We start from the raw sequence: 25,990 nt of genomic DNA, 5'->3' as shown, positions 1-25,990 counted from the left end.
ATTATTAATATTATTAAAAAAAGTTAAAATAACTAAAATCTAGTTTACCTTAAAAATTATTAAATTTTAATAGCTTTTTAAAGTAAATTATAAAAGTATATTAATATTAAAAGCCTTTTTTTAATAAAAAAAGAAAGCTATTTATTAGTATTACTAAAAAGCCCTTAAAAGCCTTATTATAATTATTAAAATAAAGCTATTAAAAGCCTTTAAAAGGCTTATATTACTACTTATTAAAGCTAAACTTTTAATAGCTAAATCCCTTAATTACTAACTTTCTAGGTAATTAGCTAAATAATAGTTAATATTTATAAAAAGGGCCTATTTTCCCTTCCTAGATAGCTTTAATACAAGGACAATTCCACGCTTTAATCTAGTCCATAGCTGTCAATCGCGATAGACCTTCATGAATGGCAGGAATGTATTACTCGTCTTCGAAATTGGAATGAACTAGCAAGTAACGCAATGACTCGCAATCTGGAGGAGCCAAGTTCCTCAGTTCAGCAAGAATTTGTATACTGACCTGTTCCTTCTTTACAGAGCCAGCGGAAGACATTCGATGCACATGACATATTATAGACAGGTTTCTGTGCAAAATGCAGCAACAATAATCAACTTTTGGCAAAGGGGATTCCAGAATCTTCATTGCCTGTCCTGGCCGGTTGCACTAGTTGCCGTTGCTTGATGCCACTGTCATCTGCAACCTTTTTTGGACAGATGGATGGGTTTTTTCGATCTGTCATGGGAAGAAATTGCAAGTAAGTCCTTGTTTATATTATTAACACATCAATATTTTTTTCGTGCTATCTCAATGCTCGTGTTTGCACTGCATCAGGTACAGCCCAGTCACGTCAAGTCTATGTGCCTGGCGGTGGCCAAACCAGAGAACCATGACATACCAAAAGAAACACCTTGTAAACACACAGTGAGTTATGATAAGGCATGAATAGAGTATTAGAGCGATTACTGCCAGAAATTGCAACACATTCCATGAAAGGCAAGCTTATGATGTTCTGGCCTGAGAACGTCATGGGATCCAAATAATTCTAGCGTTCAGATCTTCAGAGAGTAATATAAGTCGTCAACATAGCCGAGAGCATGAGATTTTCCAGGCCAAGTGCAACGCTAGGCCTGTTTCCCCGGGTGGTACAGGGCATCAAGAACTCATTCATGTTGGACGATACATCTCCACGAATCTGCTAGGGACAGTTCACCACCACATTCAAACGTCGAAAGCGAGAAGAAAACTAGTATAAAATTGGTAACAGCCAGAACTCAATTTTCAAGTCTATGGTAACAAGAGAGGAGAAGTGAATGTACATGGAGACAATGAGCCTAGTTCTCAGCAGAAGGAAGAGGCTTAGCCAAGCCAAGTCGCTCCAAAGTGCTAGGGAACGTCTTGGGGTCAGTAGAGTTGGCATCCACAATATTTGTCTTGGGCGTCTCGTCAACCAGGAGGCGAATCAGATCCGGCCGCATATAGTGCCCACCCTGTTTATTCAACTTTGTGTTAGCATTTCTTACGACACATGCATCATTAGTTTCAACATACAAAGTCAGCAATCTTCTTGGTCAGCAGATTCTCGTCCAAGTCAATGTCGACAATAACGAGTCCGTCAAAGGTCTTGGCCGGGTCGTCGACGGCGCGGAATCCGTCTGGACGATAGACTCTGGAGTAGCCGTTTCCAATAATATCAGCTTCCCCGTCGAGGGCAGCCTCGTCGTTTTGCAGCCGAACAGGAAGTCCGAGACGGGCTCCCTCGCGCGTGACAACCTGGCTTGGGGCCAGAGTCCAGGCGCCAGTCTCGTATGCGTACGCGGGTGTAACGTGGTCGGATTGGATTTCGGACGCGTTCGTGTATGGATCGGGGTACTTGATGGCCGAGCCGGGGCCGTACACGGGCCATGCGGCTACGTGGATTTCTTCGTGTTTGCTGGCGTTGAGCGCCTTGAGGAAGGGGTTCATCTACGCTTGTCAGCATGCTTGTCTGGGTGGGCATACGGGCACGCGTACATTTTCCCAGCAGTTCAGGTGGCCGAGATTGCCAATTTCAGTCTCGACTACGGCGTGAAGAGAGTCACCGCTTCCCTCGCCAAATACAAGCTTCTCGACATGGGTGGGCTTGATCTTGCGACGGTGGTTGATGACGGTTCCGGTGGGATCAATGATGATCTGCGCCATGTACATGGTATGGCCGTCGAGCTCGGAATATCCCAACGAGACGTAGATCTTAGCGGCTTTGGCAGCCTCGCGAATTCGTCGCATTTCGTCCGAGTCGGGCCGCATGCTGTTCTGGTGAAACTTCTTGAGGAGGGGCAGCGAATCTTGGTAGTTGACACGCCACAGCCAATAGGGAAATCTTGATTTGAATATTAGCATCCGTACATGCCCTGTCAGGAGTTATTTCGGGGAAAATATCTACCCAGGAATCCCTACAACTTGTTAGCATTACACAGGAGGGATGGCTGTATGGGCAACTTACAAACTTCAGGAAAGGCAATAAGCTTGCAATCCTTCTCGCCAGCTTCGAGGATCAAGTCAACAGTCTTCTTGACTGCTTTCTCAAGGTTGAGCCATCCAGGCTCAGCTTGCACACAAGCAGCCTTGTACTGACGAATAGTAGCAACCATGTTGATAGATGTTGGAGGGTAAATGGACTGGTGTAAGTCCAAATATCGAGGAGTAGATGGTGATTGTCAATGAAGTGATGGAAGTGATGAAACTGTGATGATGGGAAGCCAAATAGGAGTCTCGAGAGGTGCTTATAAGCTTCTGCAAGTCTCCCATTTAGAAGTCATACATGGATCGGGTGACATGGAATCACGAAGATCCGGACGGGCTCTCGGCATGCGGTCTTCCCTCGGCGTCTGGATCTCGGTGTCTGAACGCTGCATGACGAACTCATTATTTCCCGACTCGACATATTGGACCCCAATCTGGGGGTACATCGCGTCATCGGTTCGACGAATCACACATGGTCGTTATTCAATATTTATGGGGGCCGAGATCGCGACCTTCCGGGCCGGGCCTGTTGCGGATGGCTTGATCAAGTCGAGAGTCTATCCGGCATAACCTCAGGCACCATGGACGCATGGAGAAGCTTGAAATCATGCCACTTTGATTGTCCCGGAACGTGGTCAGCAACAACCCAGATTCCACATTATGTGGATGTGGCCGGCAAATCTCTGGAACGGCGATAGAAAGCTGGGATGAACCCCGGATACGACAGGTTAGCGCAGATGACGAATATTGGGTTGCATGCAGGTATCAATTGATGCAATGAAGACATAGGTGCACAAGCAAATGTTGTGACAATATTGAGCGCCTCCAAAAAACAAGGGTGACACGTAGTAGAGCACTGCATATCTGCATGTACCGAGACGACATCTGCAGTGTTTACACATCCGTTCTCCGACAGTAGCGATGTAGCATTCATCATTGACGATACTACCGACCCATCCATGAATCAGCATCTCGACGAAGGGCACCAATATGCAGATGAAGAAGAATCACGAGGCCACAAAACGGCCCACCCCGAAAACCCGACAGTTTAACAAACCCACTGGTGGCCATGTTCCCAACAAAAGAATAAAAGCGCATGGCTGTGCAGGAGATGGCCTACCCCCGAGGGTGTGTTTGAGATTATATTTTACGCCGCTTCACCAACGGGGCAATTTCTGTTCCTCTGTGTGGCAATCTCATCCAAGTTTTGTTGCCGATTATGAGGTAGACAGCCGCTTAAATGGAAAGCATTGCGGTCATTCTAGTCATAAATGCACCAAAAAAACTAATAGTTATGAGATTCAACCACATAGACATGCTACTACCCTATGCAGTAGGCTCATGTGAGCGTCCAGTGTGACACAGGGTGGCTACGTTCGGGCCTGTGAGCATACAACTACACACCCTTCTGCATACTTTGGATTCCTAGCTGTCTTGATTCATCCAAACTTGGCGCTGATTCCACCCGGCGGAAAAGCACCATGGCGTGGGTCAACCCGAGGCAGCCTGGTTGACGGCGCCAGGGCAATAATTCGGCATGCCAACTTTTCATCATTGAAAAACAGGGATCATCCGTGAGCTACAGCCTGAAACACATCAGAGGGCCAATGGCGATATGACCTGCTAAACCAATGATCCATAAATCACTTGAAAACCTTGTGCTAGTGGCGAACTGGAGGAATGCCAATCATCTGTTGAGCACTCCAGAAGACACTGCCATCCGAATCCCAACACGAAGAATGTCCTTGCTAATTTAGACTTCCGGGATAACGCCGAGCAGAGCCTTGGTAGCGACTGAGCAATCCGGGGGTCGGAGATGTCGTGGGAATTCAGGCAGATGGTAAGGTTTGCCGTCCTCTCTTTGGTTAATACGGGACTTCGGATCTTCGCAAGCACGCCTACGCCGTTACAACCGGTTAATTCACCAAAAGGGCCACCGTATCAACACTTGAAGAAGCGGTAAGCTACCCCAATACTATTACCTTGATGGATATTGCTGGACCAAGTGCGGCAATGAGGTCAATTGATCCCTGCTTTGCCCCTGATACTGACACAGGATGTGCCCAACGTATTTATTCGCGCAGAAGAATCATGTGCTAGGCCCATCTTGCCGTGGCGCAGGCGTAGGGTCTTTACACACCGGGCTCCTATCAGATGCGGTGGTGGACTCTTCGTAGTAAACAATGGATATTAGAATATTCTCTCGGGAAGCACCAGGCAAGGAGGTCTCACGTTCTAATACAATCGCTCATCGAATTCTGTTGAGGCCCAGAGCAGCGGTCTTGCGGCAAACGCAACAGTTCCCTACCCCTTTTTTCTTCATTGATGCCAAAGCTGACTCAACTTGTCTAACAGAAAAGGAAAACGAACCTTCGATTGCCTATAATCCCTGCGGCCCTCGAATAAATAAAGCATTCAGAATCGTTTCTCTCACTTCTAGGCCATGAAGCCGCCCGGCGGGTTATACATGGCGCGATGATGGCATCCGAAGTCCTCGTGTACCTATTGGGCCTCGTGCAATCCAGTCTATTCCGCCGAGGGGCAGACGGTTCTGAAAAAAGAAAACATCACCAACGGCGACAAATATAATGTGGATATGGAATTGACTATGACTGACGACGACGTTAAGGAAGGACTTACCCCTAGTATTTAAACAAAGCAGTCCACGGCCGTCATAGATTCTAAAAACGAGGGCTGGAAGGTTGCCGGCAAAATTTTCGGGGTCAAAGGAATAAGTGAACACAGCAACCTCGGCTTCAAACTGTCGGCTTCAAACTAGGATTTGATTATGGCGAACAGTACACCAAATCGACTACAGTAAGGTCACAGGTTACACGGAACGCACCCTGCCAGCAGAATAATGGATGCACAACCGATACGGTCACCGGTTTAACGTTGAACGAGATGTGCGTTGCGAAAGAGGTGTGCAATTGGGAAGAATGGGGGGCCTGGGGAAACCTGCTTGTGGCAAATTTAAACTTGACAGCGGACATGGCTGACTTGGTATTAGTCTCATCAGTTTTCCTCAATCTCGCCCTGATCCAGCATGCGAACGACGAAACATGGTCCAGCGCTTCTGTTATGCAACCTGCAAGCAGCCAAATCAGAGGGCATACAGGGAAGCGTTTTTCTGGCATGAAAATTCCCCCCTGGACATGATCGGCTCGGCGAACAATGATACCGGCCCATCTTGCGGCCGTTGCCAGCACAATTCGAGACTCATCAACACAAAGATTGGGTGTTAGAAGGTGAAATATCGACCGGCAGTCATCCATCTACAAATGAATGTCAATACTGTGTTTATATAACAAAAAGATACAGTTGCAATTTCTTGATAAATCATGCCACAAACCAACCAATTTGTCAAAACGAATTACACCAAGAGGTTTCTTCAACCTCTTACATTGACCACAGATATGCAATCAAGCTGGCAGGCACTCCAAGAGCCGAGCTTTATCCCTCTCCAGCGATTCCTTCAACATGGTAAACGGAATGCCAAACTTGGACGCGACGTCTTTCGCGGCAGCGACTTTTCCACTGAAATCTGCCACGTTGGCATACAGTTGAAATCGCTGACCAAATACCGTGGGCTTGATTTGCTCCTGTTCCTCGGGCGTTCGTTTTCTCAGCCCGACCTGCCTACCACTCACTTTTACAAGAATATCATGTGCCTCCTGGATGGAAAGTGCCTCGCTACCAAGGTCAATCTCCTGGCCACCAAAGGTATCCGGATCCCGCAAGGCTGCTGCAGCAAACCGCCCAACGTCATTTGCATCCGTAAACGGCGCCTTTACACCGTTATCAAACGCGTGGTCTAGCTCTCCGTGCGTAGGCAGTCTGGGGTAATTCTGAGTCGCCCCCGGCATCAGAAAGTCCTGATGAAGAATCGCCGGTCGAAGAATAGTATAGGCTTTGAAACCGGCCCGACGAACGGTATCCTCCACCTCTGCCTTGGAAACAAAATACTCGCGCAGCTGGCATTCGTCCGTCTTTTCGTGATCCCACGAGGCCCTGTCACCAACGGTGAAGGTTGTGGACGCAACAAGAGTTTCAACTCCTGCTTTCCTGCATGCGTCGACAATGGTCTTGGCCTGGAGAGCCTCCAGGCCGGGGATGGGAAATGTATTTAGAAATGCGGCCGTGCAACCTTGGGCTGCTTGGTAGATTTCATCAAAGTTCTTGCTTTCGCCTTGGAAGAGAGTTACGCCGGGGCTCTTGAGGATAGGGGGGACTTTTTGCAGGTCGCGGACAACGGCGTGGACTTTGACGGATGCTGCGAGGAGGTGCTTGACAACCCATTTGCCTTGCTCACCTGTGGCCTGCGTGACTAGGTAGGTAGCCATGTTTAGTAGAGCGTAAGAATAGCTGGTATGTTGTGAATCTCAGAGGGATAAGTGGAAGAATGAATTCTAGTAATGAGCTTGTGTAACTAGTCTTGCTGTTGGGGTTGGTAGTTGCAGGTTTATATACAAAAGCAGACCACGGCTGCCACTACGCACGGCTCAAGTGTTCATGCCCCTCTTGATTTCTAATGCATTACGCGTTCAGTATATCGTTGGGCCGGTGTTGCTCTTTTGGCATATAGAGGGCGAGCCGCGACCGCGAGGTTCCAGGTTCCCGAGAAAGCTACATACGTAGCTTCGCTGGGAATAGATGCAATCGACTCCATGGGCTCGACAAAAGTTGCTTCTGGTGGGTCCCTTGATAACCGGTGGCGCGGCAGGAATAACGCTATTGGAAGATCCGTCTTCGAATAACATTGAAGCCAACCATCAATTCCCACACTGGTAGCCGGCGTTCCCCGGATCATGCGGAGAAAGAGGCTTGAAATGCTAAACAGGCTGACAAATAACGTCACGCCTTGATGGCGAGACTCGCTTACGTAGGTCTCGTGAGAGAAGTACACTCATTGCCTCTTTGTTATCGTCATGTCGGTGTGTTTAGGATTCCAACTTCCTTCGCAACCTGGTGTGAGCCGCCGAGCCGACCGCCACCATGGGGTCTCGCAAAAGCTGTTGGACATGCAAAGGTAAGTGATTTGTGACATCAAGGTGGGAACGTCTCCCCGCTCACCCTTGCTTAGATCGAAGGATCCGATGTGATGGCGGCTTTCCCAAGTGCCAGAAGTGTATTGGAGCTCGGCGAAGCTGTCAGGGATATGGAATGCGCCTATCGTGGCCCAGAGACGACGACAAAAGACGCGTTACTTCGTCTAGTCCGCTGTCGGCCCTGATATCTCGAAACCAGAAGACCGCCTTCGCATTTATCAACACAACTTGGTCGGATATGGAACTGTATCATCACCAAGAATCATTCCTCGACCCCCTTCCACGCCTTTCCAACTTGTCGAAGCTGCCGCAACTAAGCGCCAGTAATATGCAATTAGTGAACTACTGTAAGCGCAAAAAAGTGCAATGGGACGAATGATGTTGCGCAGTAAGCTAATGTTGAACGTCTTAGTTCACGATTCTGCTCATCTCTCGTTGGTCACATTCGATGCTGACCTGTCACAAATGAGAGATGTACTTATCAGGATGGCGCTGGAAAATGATACGCTCTCCGGATATGCTGTCTTCTACGCGCTGCTGGCCTTTTCTTCATTTCACCACAGTGGCTTGAATCAGCAGACCATGAGGCTGAAGATATCGGCGCTCCATTTCCTAGCTGCTTCAGCGAAGGAAGAATCACGAACTTGGACACAGGCAGCGCGACAGACGGCTGCCTCAATGCTTCTTGGAGCTCTTGATGTGGGTGTGAGGTTTCACTGGAAAGATGTTCAAGTCAGTGCTAACACGCCGATGTAGATTATGCTGCCAAGTACAAGTTCAGGCGAGTGGCTCTGGTATACACGAGGAGCCATGGATATCGTCCAAACGACTTGTCTCAAAAATCATTGGCACGAAAGCGACATTGGCCGCCTGCTTGATTGGGTCTACTACCATGATGCACTCTCCCGATTTCCCTTGCGCCACTGGCAGCACGAGTCGTTGGCTCGTGAGTTTCCCGAAACAAAGGATTCTCATTTCCGCGACACTACATGTTCGGATTTGACAAAATACAGGCCGGTACTATCAAACTACACGTCGGCCCTAGTGGACACAATCAGTATTCGCTAATGCTCTTTCACAGGCACAGTCTAGTCCGAATCCAACGTATGCCATATTAAACTTATTATCGGAGACGTGCGACGCATTAATTGATCCACGAGATCCTGCAAGTCGGAGCGGGGAGTACTGCGACAGTCTGGACCTTCTCAAGAGGAGAATCGGTAACGTCCATCTGGGGCGGGACTCGTCCAGTTTGAGTGCTCACGAGACCCTTGGAATAGAGGTATGGCAGACGGCGACACAAATCTATCTAGCACGAGCTTCACAGAGCCCCGGGGAAGAGCCTACGAATCTGGAATCTTTGATAGACATGGCATTCGAAGGGCCGATCCGAACCTGTGCCTGTCCTCACTTCTTTCCCTTGTTTATTCTGGCCTGTGAGGCACAGTCAGATGACCGAAGAGCCTCCATTCTTAGTTTGATTGGCAGGACTGAAGATATACCGGGCCTGAGAAGTAAAGTATGGCTGAGACATGTGATTCGGTCGATCTGGGTGCACCAGGATCTCCATGCGGATGGCGACCTTCTAGTGAACTATTTCGGCGCCATGAGAGCTGTGATTAACATGAACGACACGATCCCTTCATTTGTCTAGAACGGTCTCTCGATAAGCTGATTTCAGTGGTACTGGTACATTTATGGCTCCTGACATCTGGTCCGGGGACAGCTGGTTTATGAGCTTCTCGATCTGACCGTATCGCCCTCTTGAGAGCCGTCGCTGTTTGCAAGACGTCTCCGATTACCCTATACCCGAGTCGTTCCGCCGCCTACGCGCCGGCGGATAGTACTTTTGACGAGATACCTGAAACTCTACTCGTCCTGAGGTCTGACTATATCCAACTGGGAGATATAGCAAGGGGGTCCATGGTCCTTTGATGTTATCGATGGTTTCGTTGGTTCTAGAACATTCAAGGCAAATGTCAGATGACTGCATCCAATACTTCATAAAGCATGATGTCATTCAGAAGTAAGCCGTTGTCAGTCAGTCCTATGCTAAGGCGATCCTTGTTATACTATTTGCGGTGAAACTCCGCAGTACCACTTGTGATGATGCTTATGATAACGCCTTTGTTAATAGATTGGATTGTTATTTCATAATTAGCTGATTTCTAATCAAGGCTCACGAAAAAGCCCGCCAACTTCTTCCATTTTGTTACGAGGGCTTCGTCTTTACCCCCACCGGTGTCAGCCATACTTGACCACCCTGGTGATAGTGAGCGGGTGCGCGATGTCATGGTTGAGAACATGATATTGGACGCTTATTTTTAAAAATTCAAGGGAAAACATGTTTTCCTCTTGTGTGCTCCTTTTGTTAAACCCTTCTTAGTCAGTAACCTAGCCACTCGTGTTGAGGCATCGTATTCGGTGGATCAGACTCCGTCATCCAGGGGCGCAGCAATTAAATACTACCCTAGAACAACAATCACCAACACGCATTTCATTTTTTGGCGTGTATTGCCTAAGGATTGACATGACTAGCCGTGGCACAGCCAGGTATACTAGTTGGTTTTAACGTCGCCTTGTGGAGCATGTTGATCGGAACAAGCCTCAACCAGGGGTTTGGTGATGTTTATATTTAGATGCGTGATTGTACATATAAAGTCCGTAATTTGTGTAGCTGGAGACGTTTCATAGCAGGCTCATATCGCATTTCATAACTTTCGGCTGTTCTTACGTTGCACACGTGTGTCATCTAACCATGAAACTCTTGCCTTTTCTGTTCTCTATCCTGGCTGCGCCAATTACAGATGCGACTCCGGTAAACCAGGGTCAAGTGTCTGAACCGGCGCTCGATCGTGGGACAACCAATGCATCGGAAGACGGGTTTCAATATCTAAACTCCAAAACTCGAAGTAAGGGACCTTGGATGGGTTTCATAACAAAGAAAGCTAACTCAGCTCAATTGTAGAATATCTCGTCGATGGAAAGTCTATTCCGGAGGTCAAGTTTGATGTTGGAGAGTCTTATGCCGGCCTCCTCCCCATGTCCCCATCATCCAACTCGAGTTTATTTTTCTGGTTTTTTCCGACGAGCAACCCGAAAGCTTCTGATGAGGTACACCTTGAGTCTGCCCTCCACCACTATTCTTGGAGACAGGATTGTTGAACTGCCAAGGCACTGGGAGGACATATCTCTGGCCTAATTGGTTCTATACTCGGGCATAACTTGGCTTACACATCCGACAGATTACAATATGGCTGAACGGCGGGCCGGGAGACAGTTCGTTAAACGGCATGCTTCTTGCCACTGGCCCTTTCCTCTGGCAACCCGGAACCGACAGGCCGATCCCGAATCCATACGCATGGAACAACTTGACCAATGTAGTCTACATAGACCAGCCCGCCGGAACTGGATACTCACTAGACTCAGGGACAGTCGGAAGTGTCATCGATATCGCAGAGCAATTCACTTCGTGGTTCAAGAACTTCGCGACGACTTTTGGGCTCGAACGTCGAAAAGTGTACATCACGGGCGAAAGCTATGCAGGCCACATGATCCCTTATATCGCGTCGCGGATGCTTGACGATAAGAACAATACCTACTCGAACGTCAGGGGTGTACAGATTGTTGACGGCGTGATCAACTCATTCTCGGTGATACAACAAGGTAGGTCGCCTGAGAACACAAGAGGCATTGCCCCGGAGCACCAACATTATATATGCGTGTGGAATTTCAAATTATAGGCTAATTCTTTTGATGGACTAGCTCCCGTTGTGGCAGCGGTGAAACATTTCAACCATGTCATGAAGCTCAACGACACGTTCATTTCCGACATCAATACGAGGTCCGAACAATGCGGCTACAACAAATTTCTGTCAGAGGTCCTGACATATCCCCCGTCAAAAAAGGTATTTGCCACACCGGACAAGGATCAGCCAGGCTGCAGTATCTGGAGCGACGTTTTGACAGCTGCTTTCAAAGTCAACCCTTGCTTCAACACTTACCACTTGACTGATAGGTGTCCAACTCCAGAGAGTGTCATGGACGACGGGCCCAACAGTTATTTCAACAGGGAGGACGTAAAGAAGGTGCTCCATGTACCGCCAAAAACCTACTATAAAGCTCACGGTGGCTTTGCCTGGAGCGGATTCCCCGGCGTCGACGGGCTTGCACCGCGACCCAGCGCCTTGGGCCCGTTGCCGCGCGTCATTGAGCTGACCAACAACACCATTATTGCCCATGGCTTGCAGGACTTTCTACTCTTGGCCAACGGGAGCTTGGCCACCATCCAGAACATGACCTGGAACGGATACCAAGGGTTCCAGAAAGCGCCTACTGAGCCATTGGTCGTCCCGTACGGGCATCAACGTCGAGAACTGGATTACAGAGAAGAGTCCGCTATCGAAACTGGTGTTCGTGTCGAGGGGAATGCCCACACAGAGCGTGGACTGACCTTTGTGTCCATCGACACAGCTGGCCATGGTATGTGCTTTTATTTCCCCCAATTCTTGTCAAAATCTAAACCCGCATCTCACACTTCTCCTCAAGCAATGCCACAATACACCCCAGGTGCTGCTTATAGGCAGCTTGAATTCCTCCTAGGACGCATCGAGAACCTCCAGCAGGAGTGATTTAGTTGGACAAGTGGCTTGCCCATTAGTTGCCAACGGGTAGCAGTCGCCGAGCTAGGCAGTCTCTCGAGTTCCTTACGGGGCTCTTTTTTATCAAAAAATTGTTTCATCTGTACCTTCTTCTATTCGAAAACCGATTGCGTGGCCAACTACAAGCGGCAGGGTTGAGTTCCTTTGCTCGTTCACTCCCGTCGTGTTGCAACCTGTGACAAGGGCTCGGAAAGAGGGCTTGGAGCAATAGCTCAATTCAACTAATAACAGTCTTTGGTATCAAAGGTCCTTGGTTTTCCTCAAGGCCCTAAGGGACCAAAGCCGTCTATTTATACAAGAAGTCGGTGAGCGACTTTGCCCTAGGTCTCGTGACCGTAGCCCTTGTGTAACCTGCGATTTCCGTGTAACACAACCATCAAGTGTGGCATGGACGGTGAGCTGTCCATCCAATGCTGCCTCATCACGGCACAAAAGAACAATACTCTTTAGGTCAGAGATAGAGGTATTTTTATATTACGCACTTGTAGCGCATCCCCACCGCAAGGGTTTCATCGTGAATAAAAAAAATTGCACCGCCGCCAGTCGGATAAATCCAATACAGAGTGGTGAGAACTATGCCGACGAGGCGATTGACGCACAAACATCGGCCGCTTCACTCAGAGGTCATGATGTGCCATTGTAATCAATCTCGACGTTTGATGAGTCTCGTAGATTCTAGTAGTTCTGCTGCGCCATCTCGCACGATGGCATCTGTAGCACCCCGTCATGCCGAGTCCAAAGCTACATACTCAACAGCGATGGAAGTTCGGTACCACACAGTATTCATGAGAGAATGCCGACAAATTTCAAGAGTTTAATCCAGCGCGTCAGGAACTGCTGAAGAATTAGAAAAATGTGCCCCCAACCCTCGTGATTCACAGCGAGAAGGACTATTGGTGTCTGATCACAGAGGGTCTGGCGTAGTTCAACACTCTGCAGGAGCTAGTGATACCTAGCCGACTCTTGTCATCTTCTGATAAACCAAGACTGGTTTCACACTATAAATTATTTCGTCCATTTTGGGTCTTAGACCACGGTGACAACCAGGCTGTTGGAATCCCTTTCCATGGAAGCAGCGAGGAGTGCCCTGTCGAAAGTCGTCGGTGAGAATTGGGTTGACTTTATAATACGAGACAGAGGGCTCTTGTGAGTGACATATCCAAATACCGCACCAGCAGCACGATACTCCATGTGCGCTCCAGGACGACAATATTAAAAAGCACACAGTTATGGTGGGATCTCAGACACTTCTTGGCCACTTCTCGACGTTTAATTTGGCACATTTCGCCATAAGGGCTTGATAGCGCTTGCAGCGTAATGACCCAATTCAAAGATAATCTGGTAGGGTAGCATGTCAAAGCTCCTTGGTTTTCCAAGAGGAAAGAAGGGACGAGTGACCACTACATATATATACGTGAAGGGAACAGCTGTGCCCAAGGTTTCCATAAGGTCACGTGTTGAATCTGTGTAACCTTGAGGTCCTTTATCCGCGATGCCCTTTTTTTGGGCTTCAAAGTTGTTGGATCCTAACCGTGTAACAGATCCACCAGACTCAACATAAACACCCACTGTTAACCAACCTTCCAGAGCGACTCATTTGGTTACATGGTTGTTTACGTGTACGTGGAAGCTCTTCCAAGAAGCTACTGCTCCAAATCTGGCAAGGGTCCGAACAACTCAGCCGATAGGTAGAAAGTCAGCCCGAGGCTGCCATCTGGACTCTGTTTCAACGACACCCAGCTATGCAGACCTTGCCCATCGGACAGCGAACGCTGCCTCAAGGCTACGATTGATCGCACATAATGCGGCAGCACCATTGGAGCCTTGTTTGAACAGTACTCGACAACTCTGCAATGTATCTCAGCATCGTTGCGTGCATATTCAGACACGGGGAAATGAACAGTGACGGATGGTTCTGTGCGGTCTGTCGTGAAGGCGAAGCAAGTCACCATCGACTTGCGCTGGAAGGGACCTGTCGTGTCGCCACTCATGGCGCGTAGGAATGCAACAATGTCATCTCGATTGTCTGCTTTCAAGTACAAGCAAACCTTTTGAATCATGTCGGCAACACTTTGAGCCGTAGCATTCGGATGCTCGATGTATATCTTGATGCGAGCGTCACATCCTTTCTCGAGATCGAGGGAGAAATAGCAGAACCGATCTGTCGGCTCCATGCCCCGCTTGAGTTGCTCGAAAGTGTGCGCAAATCCCAGACGGTCAAGTGATTCTCGGATGACCATTTCTCGTTGTGGCGCTCCCAAAGCGTCAGGATTGAGGTAAATTTTCCAGTCGGCGCGTTTACTGCCAGGCGAAATGCAAGCACTGTGCCAAGCCGCGAAGCGTGAACCGTTTTGCGCATCATTGATTTCCGGAATGAACAAGTCTTTTATCATATCGAACCGTTTGAATGAAGGTGCGTCATCCTGCCGCTGGCTCAAGGTACGGTTCAACTCCAAAGCGGCCAATTGAAGATCTGCTAGCTTCACTTTGGCCACTTCCTCTGGCGGCTGCGCTTCAATCAAGAATCGAAGCTGGGGCGTTCCGGTATTAACATCAAAGGAGACGGAATATTCAATGGGGGCATGGTTATTTCCCACATTAGAGATGTGCCCGTTGATAGATTTGCTGACAGCACTTTCTCCCCAGGCGCCCATTGCGAGTTGCATTTCTCGGACCAAGACTTCTGCGGAATCGTCATTGAACGAGAGACAACGACCGAGTACTCTGATTTGAGATTCAGCTGCCGAAAGAAAAGTTTTATTCGTTGGAGACTGGCTCCCATCGCTCCTACTTGCAGAGACAAGAGCAAATCCGCACTGGAAGTGGCGGATTCGAAGATGCTTGCCCCTCACAATTCTCACATTGGGAAGAAGATGTCGCTGGTGATATAACTTAGAAATGGCCGCCACGGTGTAGTCAATATGGCCGTCATTCATGGAATTCCGGGGAACCGCAAAGCGGACCAGGTCAGGAATGGTGTCTCGCTCCTCTTCAGACTGCTTCTTGTCCCATTCCCAAGCAAATGGTCCAGCCTCGGCGGCTCGAATTCCATACTGGCGTAGAAGCTCAATGGTGAATCCCACAGAGGCAAAGTCACCCGGCGACCGCGGACAGTCGGCGAAGAATGCATTCATGTCCAGATATATGGCATGTCCTCCTGGCGGCCACAGTATCGGTACTCCGACAGAATGGAGTTTCTGCGCAAAAGATCTTACCTGCCCGATGCGGCTCCTCAGAAAAGACTCTTTGGTGGTCTCGTACAGGCCTGCCGCCGCAGCCATCAAGTCACGGCCGCTCATCCCGCCGTAGGAGTCGTTTCCATAAGCTAGAATTTGCCGTTCTTTGAGCCGGACGCCTATGTCTTCAAACTTCTTCATGAGGCAGCCATTGTCGCGAATAGCAAGGGCACCGCCCATGTTGGACATGCCGTCCTTTTTAAGACTGATAGTGAAACCGTCTACTAGACTGAACATCTCTTTGACGATTTCGGCAATGGAACAGGCATCATACCCCGGCTCGAATTCTTGTATGAACCTAGCATTCTCAGCAAAGCGGCAAGCATCGAAAAAACATGGAATATTGAAGCCCTTGGCCAGCGACGCTGCGGCGCGCATGTTGGCCATGGACACAGGCTGTGCCGCGGCAAAGTTGTTGGTGATGGTGATGAGTATGAGCGCTGTTCGATGGTGGTTTTTGGCTAAAAAGTTGCGAGTTGCCAGCAGGTCGAGATTGCCTTTGAATGGATTATGGCCGGATACCTCATTGGGATTGAACGGCTCGCGGAGACCGGGCTGAAGAAAGGTTGCCAGCTCGAAGCCAGCGGCAGCGGCATTGGCCCCAGTCGTATCAAAGAAGCCGTTACTGATAATAACGGGCGCGACCGAGGCATCGTTGGATGAGGACGAATTCATCAGTTCTGAGAAGAGAATCGCCTCGGCGCAACGGCCCTGCGGCATAATGTAGAAATTGGGGCGGGCGAGCTGGACATGTCCTCCATTGACAAATCCCCCCTGGCTCGGTTGCAGCAATGTGTTGCAATATAGTTGACTGTCGACAGTGCCGGCCATGACATGACGAAACAGATATCTACGATCATGTCCCCTCTCGAAAATATCCCGAAAAGCGTCCTGCAGACAATAGTACCCGGCGTTGCGCCCGTAGGATTCGTCACCGCGCAGCAAGGCAGCCCACTGAACATCTGTCATGGCAGAGGTTCCCGAGTCGGAGAGGAAGTCGCAATATACCATCTCTGCGGGGAATGCGAATACATTGTACTCGATTTCCTTCAAGATGTGCTCTCGCTCCTGCACAGTCGACTGAACGGCCGTCCGAACCACCAGCGTGCGATGGACGGGGACCGGCGGCAGATTGTCAGAGTAGGCAGCCATACTTTCAGACGTCTGGTGTTTCGTTCATGTAGTTTGGAAATCGCGCGTGGTACGTATAGATGCGTTTTAGTATATGCAAGTCACGTCGCCATAAAAGGCACGGGCCGAACCTTGAACCCAACAGTGGTTGCACAAGGGCTCGAGACCTAGTTCAACGCCTTAGGCTTCCAGGCTCGCTTTATTATCGCTTTTTGGTATAGATAAGAGTTATTTACCATTAAGGCTTTGAGGAAAACTAAGGGCCTTTAATATTAAAGCGAATTACTACTCAAACAAGTAATTGTTCCGAGCCCCTCGCGCGAGCCCTTGTCGCGCGTTTGACGGCGGGCTAAAAAAACTTGAAAAATAGAGGTGGTTGGTCACGATCCTTTTTCCAAAGCTCAAATCAGGGCTTGGTTTGACATGGAGTCAAGGCGGGGGTCTTCAGGGGTTACAATAAGAAAGGGTCAACTCAATGTCTCGGGTTTCAGGGCCTGGCCCTAAACGAAGTTCTGCAGTAGTATCAATATCAGAAATTTCACTCAATAACGGCACTCAAAACCCTCCAGTTCAAATGCCTTTATTCCCCGGTGTAAATTGTTGTTATTTTCCCTACACCAAGCACGCTGCCAAGCCGGATGGGCTGCATTTCAAAAGGTCAAGCTGGGAATGGTTAAAATAGAGTGGGGGATGTGACAAGGGCTTAGTTATAAGGGCTTGGAACAAACCGTATTTAGCTAATAATTCGCTTTAATAATATCCCTTCTTTATATCAAACAGCGGTGAGCAAGCGAGGCTAAAAGCCTTCCGGCTTAACTGGGCCTCGAGCCCTTGTGTAACTATCGTCAAGCTCAAGGTACGGCCTGTCCCTCAATGCAACGTGACCTCCGTGTAACGGGAGGGAGTAACCGTGATTCCCCCGCCGAAACTTAATAAGTAGTCTGGTAATATTATATTTTAACTACTACATTGTGAAATTAGAAATAGACATTATAATGTAGTTTAGTTATTTATTTATTCCAACAGCTAGGGTTCCTAAGAGATACGCCAGTTAGAGTTCATGTTAGCAGAGCCACTACGTATTATGTAACTATAATACTCTGTGATAGTTCCATGTTCTCTCAAATCCATACAAAAACAGCAGTGCGGGTATCTGCTAGTAAGAGTTAGCCCGAGATATGACACACACCTTATCCCTTGTTATTTCCTGTTGGAATTTTAAACAATACCGCCTTGCCACTAGGTCCTTGACCAATTGGCTTATCCATGCGAAAATACCCCTTCCGCTCAATCTGAATAATATCACCTTCGAGGAGCTGACTAAACTCAGAACCCACCAATACATCTGTAAGCCAGGACGTGACGGGGTTTAGATAGTGCTCCAGCTCATCACCCTTCACAAGACTATCTTTAGTTAGCAGATAGTCAAACTCCCAAAGCTCCGCTCTGGCAATTTCGGCACCGTGAGCAGCTAGCCAGTGAACTTTCTTGTCCGTTTTGCTAGCGTCGCCATCAAGATGGAGCTCAAGGTGTAACGCGGTCACGGCCTGGTCATCGGATCTCGTGACCTGTCGAACAAGCGCATTTCCCCAGCTCATAAGTGTAATCTCCTCGCCCTGTCGAACGGCCGCCGCGTCTGCTGTTCAATGTAAATTTTGTTGGCAAATGTGACATCTTTGGTTCCTAGACTATGATTCTTAGGGTGTTTCGGTCGACTGTCTTGCCTGGGATGATCTGGACCTCCCGCCACGGTGGCCAAAACGCAACCCACGGATGCCACAGCAGTGTGTCTCGGTGCAATCGGCTCAATCATCTTCTTGTTCATCGCCCAAAGGGTGGTCCAGTCCATGGAAACAACGTTCCGGCTCGGGCCCTGCTTTAGCATGAACTCGCGTAGCGCTGCTACCGTAAGACCGCGGCGGAGAATGCCCCGGATAGTAGGCATTCGAGGATCATCCCAGCCATCCACAATTCCAGATTCAACTACTTTTGCCAGCTTTCTCTTAGATAAGAACGTCTTGATAAAGTTGATTCGCGCAAAGTCCCAGAGGTACACTGGCCGTAACTTGAGAGCACGTAAAAACCAGTAGTACTGCTCGTTGCGGTCAGAGTACTCAGTCGTCCGGAGAGCGTGGGTTACGCCCTCGATGGAGTCGACCAGAGGGCAGGCAAAGTCATATGTGGGATAAATGTTCCAGTCCCAGCCGGTTCGGTGATGTGGCCGTGGTCCATCCTCGGGGTCCCAGCTGGGAAAGCGGTAGATGATTGGGTCACGCATTGAACCGTTTGAACTGTCAAAGGCGATGCGTGCTCGGATACAGTGTCCTTTGCCAAACTCTGTTCCTTCCCTCATCTCTTTGAAGATGGCGAGGCTCTCGCTCGTGGGGCGATCTCGTCGTTTACTGGGAAGGCGATCACGACGGTTGTCTTTTTGTATTTTGCTATCCGTATCCTCGGCATATGCGTTTCCATCCGAAATAAGTTGACAGCACAAGTCGTAAAGCTTCTCAAAGTAATCACTAGTGTATGTCACGCGCTGTGTTTTGATGCCCAGTAGACCTAGGTCGTGAAGAATAGAGTCCTCGAATTCCTGGTTCTCTCTCGTGGGGTTGGTATCATCAAAACGTAGAATGAGGGACCCGGAAAAAGCATCGTGCGCAAAGTAGTCGTTTAAAAAGGCGGCCTTGGCATGCCCAATTTGTAGATACCCCCTAAACACGATTAGAAAACCCAATGTCCCAAAACAGGTATCCCAGTAAACAGATTCTTACGACGGCTCTGGCGGAAATCTAGTCACTACGCCGTTCTCTGTAGCTTGTAGCTTGATGTTGTAGCGGCCCCTTGTCTGGTTGGCGGTAGCATCAGTGTTGGTTGCACTGACGAGTTCACCAGCGGTTGGTCGAAGATCAGGATAGGTGCATTGGATATGGGAAAACCATCGTGTCAAGTTCGGAAATATCGCTCTCCTAATCAGTCCAAGCGCGACTTTATTCAGTCGCAGAACGGTCCAAATTTGCTCATCTGCGGTGCCCAGGGTGTAGCCTCTAATGAATGTACGAAGGGTAAGGAATCGATCAAATTTTTGAAGAAAAGGCTCAATTGTCTTGAAATCTACGACTTCAAGCCGAGCTTTCATCAAAAGAAGGCTTTGGTCATTCATATTCGGCCCGTGTCTGCTTCGCAACCTGAAGCGCTTGCGTGTGTGGTGATGTGTGACTCAAACATGCTAGAGAGAAATGACGCAGTCACAATTAGCATAGTGTAACAAAGGGGGCGTTCAGATTGGGTAAATTTCGGTAATGCAATGCTTCCTAGCCCACAAATATCCTCCAGGTTGAATATGCAACCACTCAAGCCATCCTGAAAGGAGCTGCTTGGCCAATGCGTCAACCGGCGTATTCTACCGAACGTTTTCCTCGCTGACACGTATGCTTTAGTTATTAATGTTGAGGTTGTTTCGCTCTGTAGTCAAATGAAATCACAAGCATATGCTTTAGTTATGACTTGTTTATTTCTACATCATTAAGTCATGTATTTACGTGCTGAATCGCGTGGACAGCCGATCAAGCTGTTGGAATCCGGCAACGTAATCGCAACGATTGGGAGTTGCGCTTGCGTCTTGATGTATGTTATCATTGCAATGCTGTGGGCTCTGTAGTGCAAATTCTAGTATTTCGTCCCCTATGAATGCCAAAGCGGCTCTAAATTTTGGGAAGGTTTCCCGTAAATCTCGCCATTCATATTCCAACTGTGTGCGTCTAATTTCAAGTGCCGTACATCATTATACTTATAGCAATTCAACAGCTCTTTCTCCGCAAGGTCGAGGGGAAGAGATGTTGACACGAATCTAGCGCTGAGAAACGGCGGTCGTCCAGTAAACCTCGCGGCTGTTTTGTCATGGCTAAATATTGTATCAAACAGCCTGCGATGCATTTATGCCGAGATAGAGCTGGGTCACAGATAAGGGTTTATATGCCCTTTAAGATGGAATATGATGGTATTATGGTAATTCCATTTCTAATTCCATTTCCTCAGAGATATAACTAGCTAACGGCCAGCTTGTAAACAGACGATCAATCAAATTTATTGCATGATCGCTGTCCACATACCTAACACAAAATGAAGCGAATGATCGCGACATGTAATCGCGACACGTGTCAGTTGGACGCACCCTACACTGTAAATGATGATGGACACCTGGCTGGGTTACAAATTTATTAGATTCAGCCATGGCGAGGCAGAGCAAGGTCGGAAATTGAGAGGAGATGCTTGATAACACGGGGCAGGTGAGACCAGATGTGCGCAACTGAAACAAATGTCATTCAAAGGATAGGAGTATCTATTGCAACGAATCATGGGTCATGAAAAACATTGAACCTGCCCAATTTCGAGACCAGAACGTGAATGTCCGCTGTGGGCCTCTGCAAATACCTTCTTAAAATAGAATAAACCCACTCTCCCCAACAAAGGCCGTGTAGCTCAATGGCAGAGCGTCTGACTACGATTAAGTATTCTTATAGTATCATTATCCCGTAATCAGAAGGTCGCAGGTTCGACCCCTGTCTCGGTCAATTTTTTTTTCGTGTTTTTCCTGCCCCGAGACAGGGCAGAGAATCCTCTGGAATAATAAGTATGCGGCATTTGAATTCGCCTTTTTTTTGTCATTGATCGTTCTCACAGTGCTGATTAGGGACTTGGTACCTGTGATTGTTTTCTGCCGCGCGCTGACCCATAGTCTGTGCGTATTCACGTCCCGCGCCTTTGTTTACATCCAATGGGGCCTTGTTTTTTATTCTGCCTAATTCTGGAATATCAGATCGCAATTCCTACCAACCCACCAAAGCAAAAAGACAGGAAGCAAAGTTGCTTAAATGCCTTCTGTATCGGCCTCCAGAGAACGCAAAGTCAAGGATCAAAAACACGGATCGAATCGAGAGGGCACAGTGCCGCGAATCAGCAAATCGACCCAAAAGGCATCGAAGCCCATTGCCAATCAAAATAATGCAAGGTCCACAGCCGCTGGACGCAAACGCTCTTTAGAAACTGCGCACGATGATCAGACATCTACCACCACTTCTGGCATCTCAAAACGGGTGAAAACCGGCTCAATTAGGTCCAAGGAGCCAACCAAATTAGCCACCATCAACAATGCGCCTACCGCGAAGCTCACGGTTCTTGTTTTTGGCGGTGGTGAAATGGGCGAGCTTGGTCTTGGACCGAAGAAGAACGAAGCCCTACGTCCTACGCGCAACCCACATTTATCTGCTTTCGATGTTGTCCAAGTCGCCTGTGGCGGCATGCATACTGTTGCGCTGACGTCGGACAATAAAATTATTACCTGGGGTGTGAACGATGAGAACGCTCTTGGAAGGGATACGCAGTGGGACGGCAAGCTTCGTGACATGGACGCCGCTTCAGAGGATGACGAGGACGACGAGGACATGAATCCCTTAGAGTCGACTCCTATGCAAATCCCATCTAACTACTTCCCTCCACATATACGATTTGTTCAGGTCGCTGCTGGCGACAGCTGTAGCTTTGCGCTCACCGATACTGGCCAAGTTTATGGATGGGGCACATTCCGCGTAAGTATGTATTTTGCCAGCTAGCCATCTTATTCTAATCTCGTCATTAGGACTCTCGGGGTGATAAAGGTTTTAGGTATAACGAACGTGGAGAGCTGGTTGAGAACCAAGAAAGACCAATCCGTATCCAAAATCTCCAAAATATCACTCAGATTTGCTGTGGCGTTGACCATGCATTGGCTCTTGATATCCGAGGTAATATTTGGGCCTGGGGCTGTAATGAGCAATACCAATTTGGCCGCCGACTTATTGGACGTGCCTCTAATTCCCTTATACCTAATCAAGTTCGAGTCTGCCGCAATAAAGCCAAGTATATAGCTTCTGGGAGCTATCACTGCTTTGCAGTTGACAAGGATGATAACGTCTGGGGCTGGGGCGCAAACAATTTCGGTGAAGCCGGAGATGTTGAAACGGCCGGCGATGAAGGGGCATTCATCACGCCAACTAAGCTTGTTGGTCTCTGCCAGAAGAAAGTCTTGGTTTTAGATGGCGGTGCCCATCACTCAGCCGCGGTCACCGCCAATGGCGAATGCTTTGTATGGGGTCGAATGATGGAAGGACAGCTTGGTATAGACTTTACTCCCGAGCAACTACAAGATTCGACGCTCGTTCGTTGTGATGAGCGTAACAAGCCACGCATTTGCCTACGCCCTACTATTGTCCCAACCATGGCGCATCAACAAGTCACACATGTTGCATGCGGCTTAGATCACACCATCTTGATCGATAAGCCTGGCAATGCCTACTCAACGGGCTACGGCTTCCAGGGTCAGCTTGGTCTTAACTCTAGCGACGATGTGAAAGTTTTTCAGCGCATCACGGATAAAAGAATCAAGGGCGAGTTGATCTGGGCCGGGGCGGGTGGGCGATTCTCTATCATGGCTGAGTCTGCGAGTACATCTTCCAGTTAACCTTTGTAGTTTGAAACAATTTATTTTCCAAAAATTTGAGAAAGCAGCAGCTGAGACGGAACAGGCAATAGTTGTTGTCCAGCGATAGTGCTAGTTCATATTTGCCGATATCTATCGGTATAGCTAGATGTGTGCTGCTGTGCTGACATTATCATCCCGATACGGGGGGGTTGATGAGACAAAGCAATGAACGCGCGTGCGTTGAGTAATTACACGTATCTATACCGAATTGGTAAGTCAGCTAGCTCCTTGCTCCGGGTGTGGCTGACCGGTCAGAACCTTAAGTCAACTTCTTTATTAAAGTATCCGGAGGCTCAGTTGCATTTTGTATTGTAGAGAATACGTTGCCATGTATAACCGACTTGGCCGTCCACGCAACTACCTGTCTGATAATCAGTAGCCGAAATGGATTGCCATTCTTGCTGAATTCCAAAAGCCACGATTGAATTCAATATTGAACAGTATTTCCCCCCCACAACACTTGGTAGGAAATGGCCAGCTGAGCTTCCTTCATGGGCCTGATGTGGCCGCACAAAATGCCAGGCGCACGTGGGGTGACGTCAGGGGTCAACCTGATGGGCACAATATTTCGAATCCGCGGCGGCACAATTGGCGCTCTGAAACGTTTGGGGTAACATTGAACATTGGGAGCTACGCCCCGCAAACCGAAAACAGGCTCCATGTCTCATTGACCAGACATCATTCATCTCAAAAAGGGCTTTCTGGTCATCCAAGACAGACGCGCCAGTGTGGTTCTGAAGATAACGCGGGGCGGGACGCTCACATCCACGTGACTAGTCCGCCCTTTGACCAACCCTGTTGACTCCTGATTCCGAGTTCAAAGTGTCAATCATGCGCCACGCGACTAGTAACCACTAATGACGTCTGGGGCCGGTTCCCTTTACATTCGACGTCGAAAATGGCTGCCTCTCCACCCCCTGGGTATCTCTCTGACACCGAGTTCCGTTTCCCCAAAGACAAGGCCGATGCTATTATTTCCACCGTCAGCTTTCCCCGCAAAGAATTCTGCCGGTCCGTCATCTGGTTTCCGCCTTCTCAACATGATGGCATTCGTCAGTCGATAACATCACCGTTTCAGCGATCCTCTAACCCGGCACTCGGGCCCCTCGAACGGTTACCCGCAGAACTCTTGAATAACATCTTGTTGGGCCTAGATCTGCAATCCCTGTTCAACTTTGGGCAAACAAATCTCAAGTCGAGAGAGGCGGTATATTCTCTCAAGCAATACCGGTTGGTCCTCTCGCACGGACTCAACCTTGTCTGTGCCTTGCTGCGAACGGGAGTTGCCACGAGCGTTTCCTTACTGGACTGTTACCGAGCACTCTGCACAGAGGCTTGCGCCATATGCGATGGGTTTGGTGGGTTTATTTCCCTGTTAACATGGGAACGATGCTGTTACAGATGCTTTCAGGAGGCACCCGAGCTCCAAATGTACTCTCTCACTGCTGTTAAAAGGCAGTTCCAATTGCCCAAGTGTGACATGGATCAACTTGAAAGGTTCAAGACTCTGCCTGGAACATACAACATGGAGCAGTCCACATACAAATCTCGCATGACCATTGTTTCTGCTTACAAGGCACTGATGTTTGTGGACGAGTATCCATACCGACCGAGTCCGGCATCGCTCGTGCAGCGAGGGCAAATTCTCAACTTTATGGGGACGTGTGCGCTTCCTTATTATGATACACGAACAGGCCAAGTCGAAGAAGGTGTGTCCTGTGCCGGATGTCAACTGCTTGTCGCAAACGGCTGTGTCATGCGCGAAATGCCGTTCTGGTCATGGGCATACGAGGCTCGCAATACGCTATATTCGCGGGATGGGTTTCTGGAACATTTTCGGTGGTGCAAGCAGGCACAGCGTCGCTGGAACGAGAGTGATGAAGGGGAAAAGCTGCCTCCCGATTTGCAGAGTCTGCTCGATCACTCCCGTCAAGAGGTTGATAAGAATACGTAAGCTATTGGCGGATAAATTGTCAGGGCGCGTCGCATGTCTACCGCCTGCGCCAGTAATAGACATGACTCAAAAAGCAGACACATCTCTGGGCTTTCGGACATGCAATCTTGTCTAGGAAGTGGACGATGACGATTCTTTTGAAAGCGAACATTTGACCTGTGAGTCGGGCAGCAAGTCAGGCATCTTTGTCACATCACCTGGAGCATTTACCAGAGACATACTTTCATTCACCCCCTGCCCCCTCTTACCTACTTGGAGGATGGGAAGTAAATGGTCCCGAGCCAGTTGGCTGCCAAGACCAAGCTCGACTAGAACATGTTGAGATATTTTGTTGCAAGCATAGGCCAGTACTCATTGGATGCAAATATTGTGGTATTGAGAACAAGGACTTGGAAAATAAGAAAACACATAGCGATACAATGTCCTGGCTGTCAGTTTCAAATACTACTCTAAATCACTGTCTAGTAACCATATCAGCTTTGAAACGTCGACGACATCGCCAATTTGGACTTCAGATCTCGCGGGCAGTATGCGGGCATGTCCAATGCTGCCCCCACGTAAAAGAAAGGGTGGAAATACCCCATACAAACGAATGCAATATTCATCCATATCGTCGGATCTGACAGGGGCATCCAAACTGATCCGATCGACGTGTGTCAGGAGGTATATGTCTTGCGGTATTGACGATCCGACAAGCATCCGTGGGTAGTACTACGGCTAGAGAAGCGTGATCCCCGTCCATGGTGGCGTTCAGCTTGGTTCTTTTGTCTACACTAATATGCAAGTTACTACATCCGTCCAACGTGGCATATTCCCCCTGCAACGCGGAACCTGTGAGGTTGCATGAACAAAGCCCGCAATATGCAGATTCCCCTCAATCCTGTGCTGCATCTGCAAAGGCGTAGCATTGATCAAATCATCGATGTTGTCCATCACGGAA

At 48.7% G+C, this 25,990-nt stretch overlaps 8 protein-coding genes across 8 annotated transcripts; 4 read left to right on the top strand and 4 right to left on the bottom strand.

The window, feature by feature from the left end:
• Nucleotides 1-1,335: 1,335 nt before the first annotated feature.
• Nucleotides 1,336-2,631, bottom strand: MAA_10325 (Nitrilase/cyanide hydratase and apolipoprotein N-acyltransferase; the record flags this gene model as incomplete). Its single annotated transcript, XM_007828323.1, has 5 exons — nucleotides 1,336-1,491; nucleotides 1,553-1,966; nucleotides 2,015-2,360; nucleotides 2,424-2,433; nucleotides 2,484-2,631. 5 exons carry the CDS (start codon nucleotides 2,629-2,631, stop codon nucleotides 1,336-1,338), a joined length of 1,074 nt encoding a protein of 357 aa, XP_007826514.1.
• A 3,294-nt stretch (nucleotides 2,632-5,925) lies between these two features.
• On the bottom strand, nucleotides 5,926-6,846 carry MAA_10324 (NmrA-like family protein; the record flags this gene model as incomplete). The annotated part of the gene is made up of 1 exon (XM_007828322.1): nucleotides 5,926-6,846. The coding sequence occupies one exon, from the start codon at nucleotides 6,844-6,846 to the stop codon at nucleotides 5,926-5,928; it is 921 nt and encodes a 306-aa protein (XP_007826513.1).
• A 652-nt stretch (nucleotides 6,847-7,498) lies between these two features.
• Nucleotides 7,499-9,205, top strand: MAA_10323 (N-terminal fungal transcription regulatory domain-containing protein; the record flags this gene model as incomplete). The annotated part of the gene is made up of 5 exons (XM_007828321.2): nucleotides 7,499-7,532; nucleotides 7,587-7,898; nucleotides 7,964-8,250; nucleotides 8,308-8,568; nucleotides 8,633-9,205. The coding sequence occupies 5 exons, from the start codon at nucleotides 7,499-7,501 to the stop codon at nucleotides 9,203-9,205; spliced, it is 1,467 nt and encodes a 488-aa protein (XP_007826512.2).
• A 1,104-nt stretch (nucleotides 9,206-10,309) lies between these two features.
• MAA_10322 (serine-type carboxypeptidase F) lies at nucleotides 10,310-12,182 on the top strand (the record flags this gene model as incomplete). The annotated part of the gene is made up of 4 exons (XM_007828320.2): nucleotides 10,310-10,463; nucleotides 10,520-10,665; nucleotides 10,797-11,217; nucleotides 11,317-12,182. 4 exons carry the CDS (start codon nucleotides 10,310-10,312, stop codon nucleotides 12,180-12,182), a joined length of 1,587 nt encoding a protein of 528 aa, XP_007826511.2.
• Nucleotides 12,183-13,855: 1,673 nt separating this feature from the next.
• Nucleotides 13,856-16,600, bottom strand: MAA_10321 (beta-eliminating lyase; the record flags this gene model as incomplete). The annotated part of the gene is made up of 1 exon (XM_007828319.1): nucleotides 13,856-16,600. One exon carries the CDS (start codon nucleotides 16,598-16,600, stop codon nucleotides 13,856-13,858), a length of 2,745 nt encoding a protein of 914 aa, XP_007826510.1.
• Nucleotides 16,601-17,769: 1,169 nt separating this feature from the next.
• MAA_10320 (glutamyl-tRNA synthetase) lies at nucleotides 17,770-19,739 on the bottom strand (the record flags this gene model as incomplete). The annotated part of the gene is made up of 3 exons (XM_007828318.1): nucleotides 17,770-18,215; nucleotides 18,269-19,290; nucleotides 19,351-19,739. The coding sequence occupies 3 exons, from the start codon at nucleotides 19,737-19,739 to the stop codon at nucleotides 17,770-17,772; spliced, it is 1,857 nt and encodes a 618-aa protein (XP_007826509.1).
• A 1,711-nt stretch (nucleotides 19,740-21,450) lies between these two features.
• MAA_10319 (Regulator of chromosome condensation, RCC1) lies at nucleotides 21,451-23,075 on the top strand (the record flags this gene model as incomplete). The annotated part of the gene is made up of 2 exons (XM_007828317.1): nucleotides 21,451-22,164; nucleotides 22,215-23,075. The coding sequence occupies 2 exons, from the start codon at nucleotides 21,451-21,453 to the stop codon at nucleotides 23,073-23,075; spliced, it is 1,575 nt and encodes a 524-aa protein (XP_007826508.1).
• A 919-nt stretch (nucleotides 23,076-23,994) lies between these two features.
• On the top strand, nucleotides 23,995-25,050 carry MAA_10318 (Cyclin-like F-box; the record flags this gene model as incomplete). The annotated part of the gene is made up of 1 exon (XM_007828316.1): nucleotides 23,995-25,050. One exon carries the CDS (start codon nucleotides 23,995-23,997, stop codon nucleotides 25,048-25,050), a length of 1,056 nt encoding a protein of 351 aa, XP_007826507.1.
• Nucleotides 25,051-25,990: the final 940 nt, after the last annotated feature.

Source organism: Metarhizium robertsii (genome assembly GCF_000187425.2).
Source record: "Metarhizium robertsii ARSEF 23 chromosome Unknown MAA_Scf_29, whole genome shotgun sequence".
Classification (NCBI taxonomy): Eukaryota; Fungi; Ascomycota; class Sordariomycetes; order Hypocreales; family Clavicipitaceae; genus Metarhizium; species Metarhizium robertsii.
The sequence above is the reverse complement of the archived record's forward strand: the minus strand, read 5'-3'. Positions and strand labels throughout refer to the sequence as shown.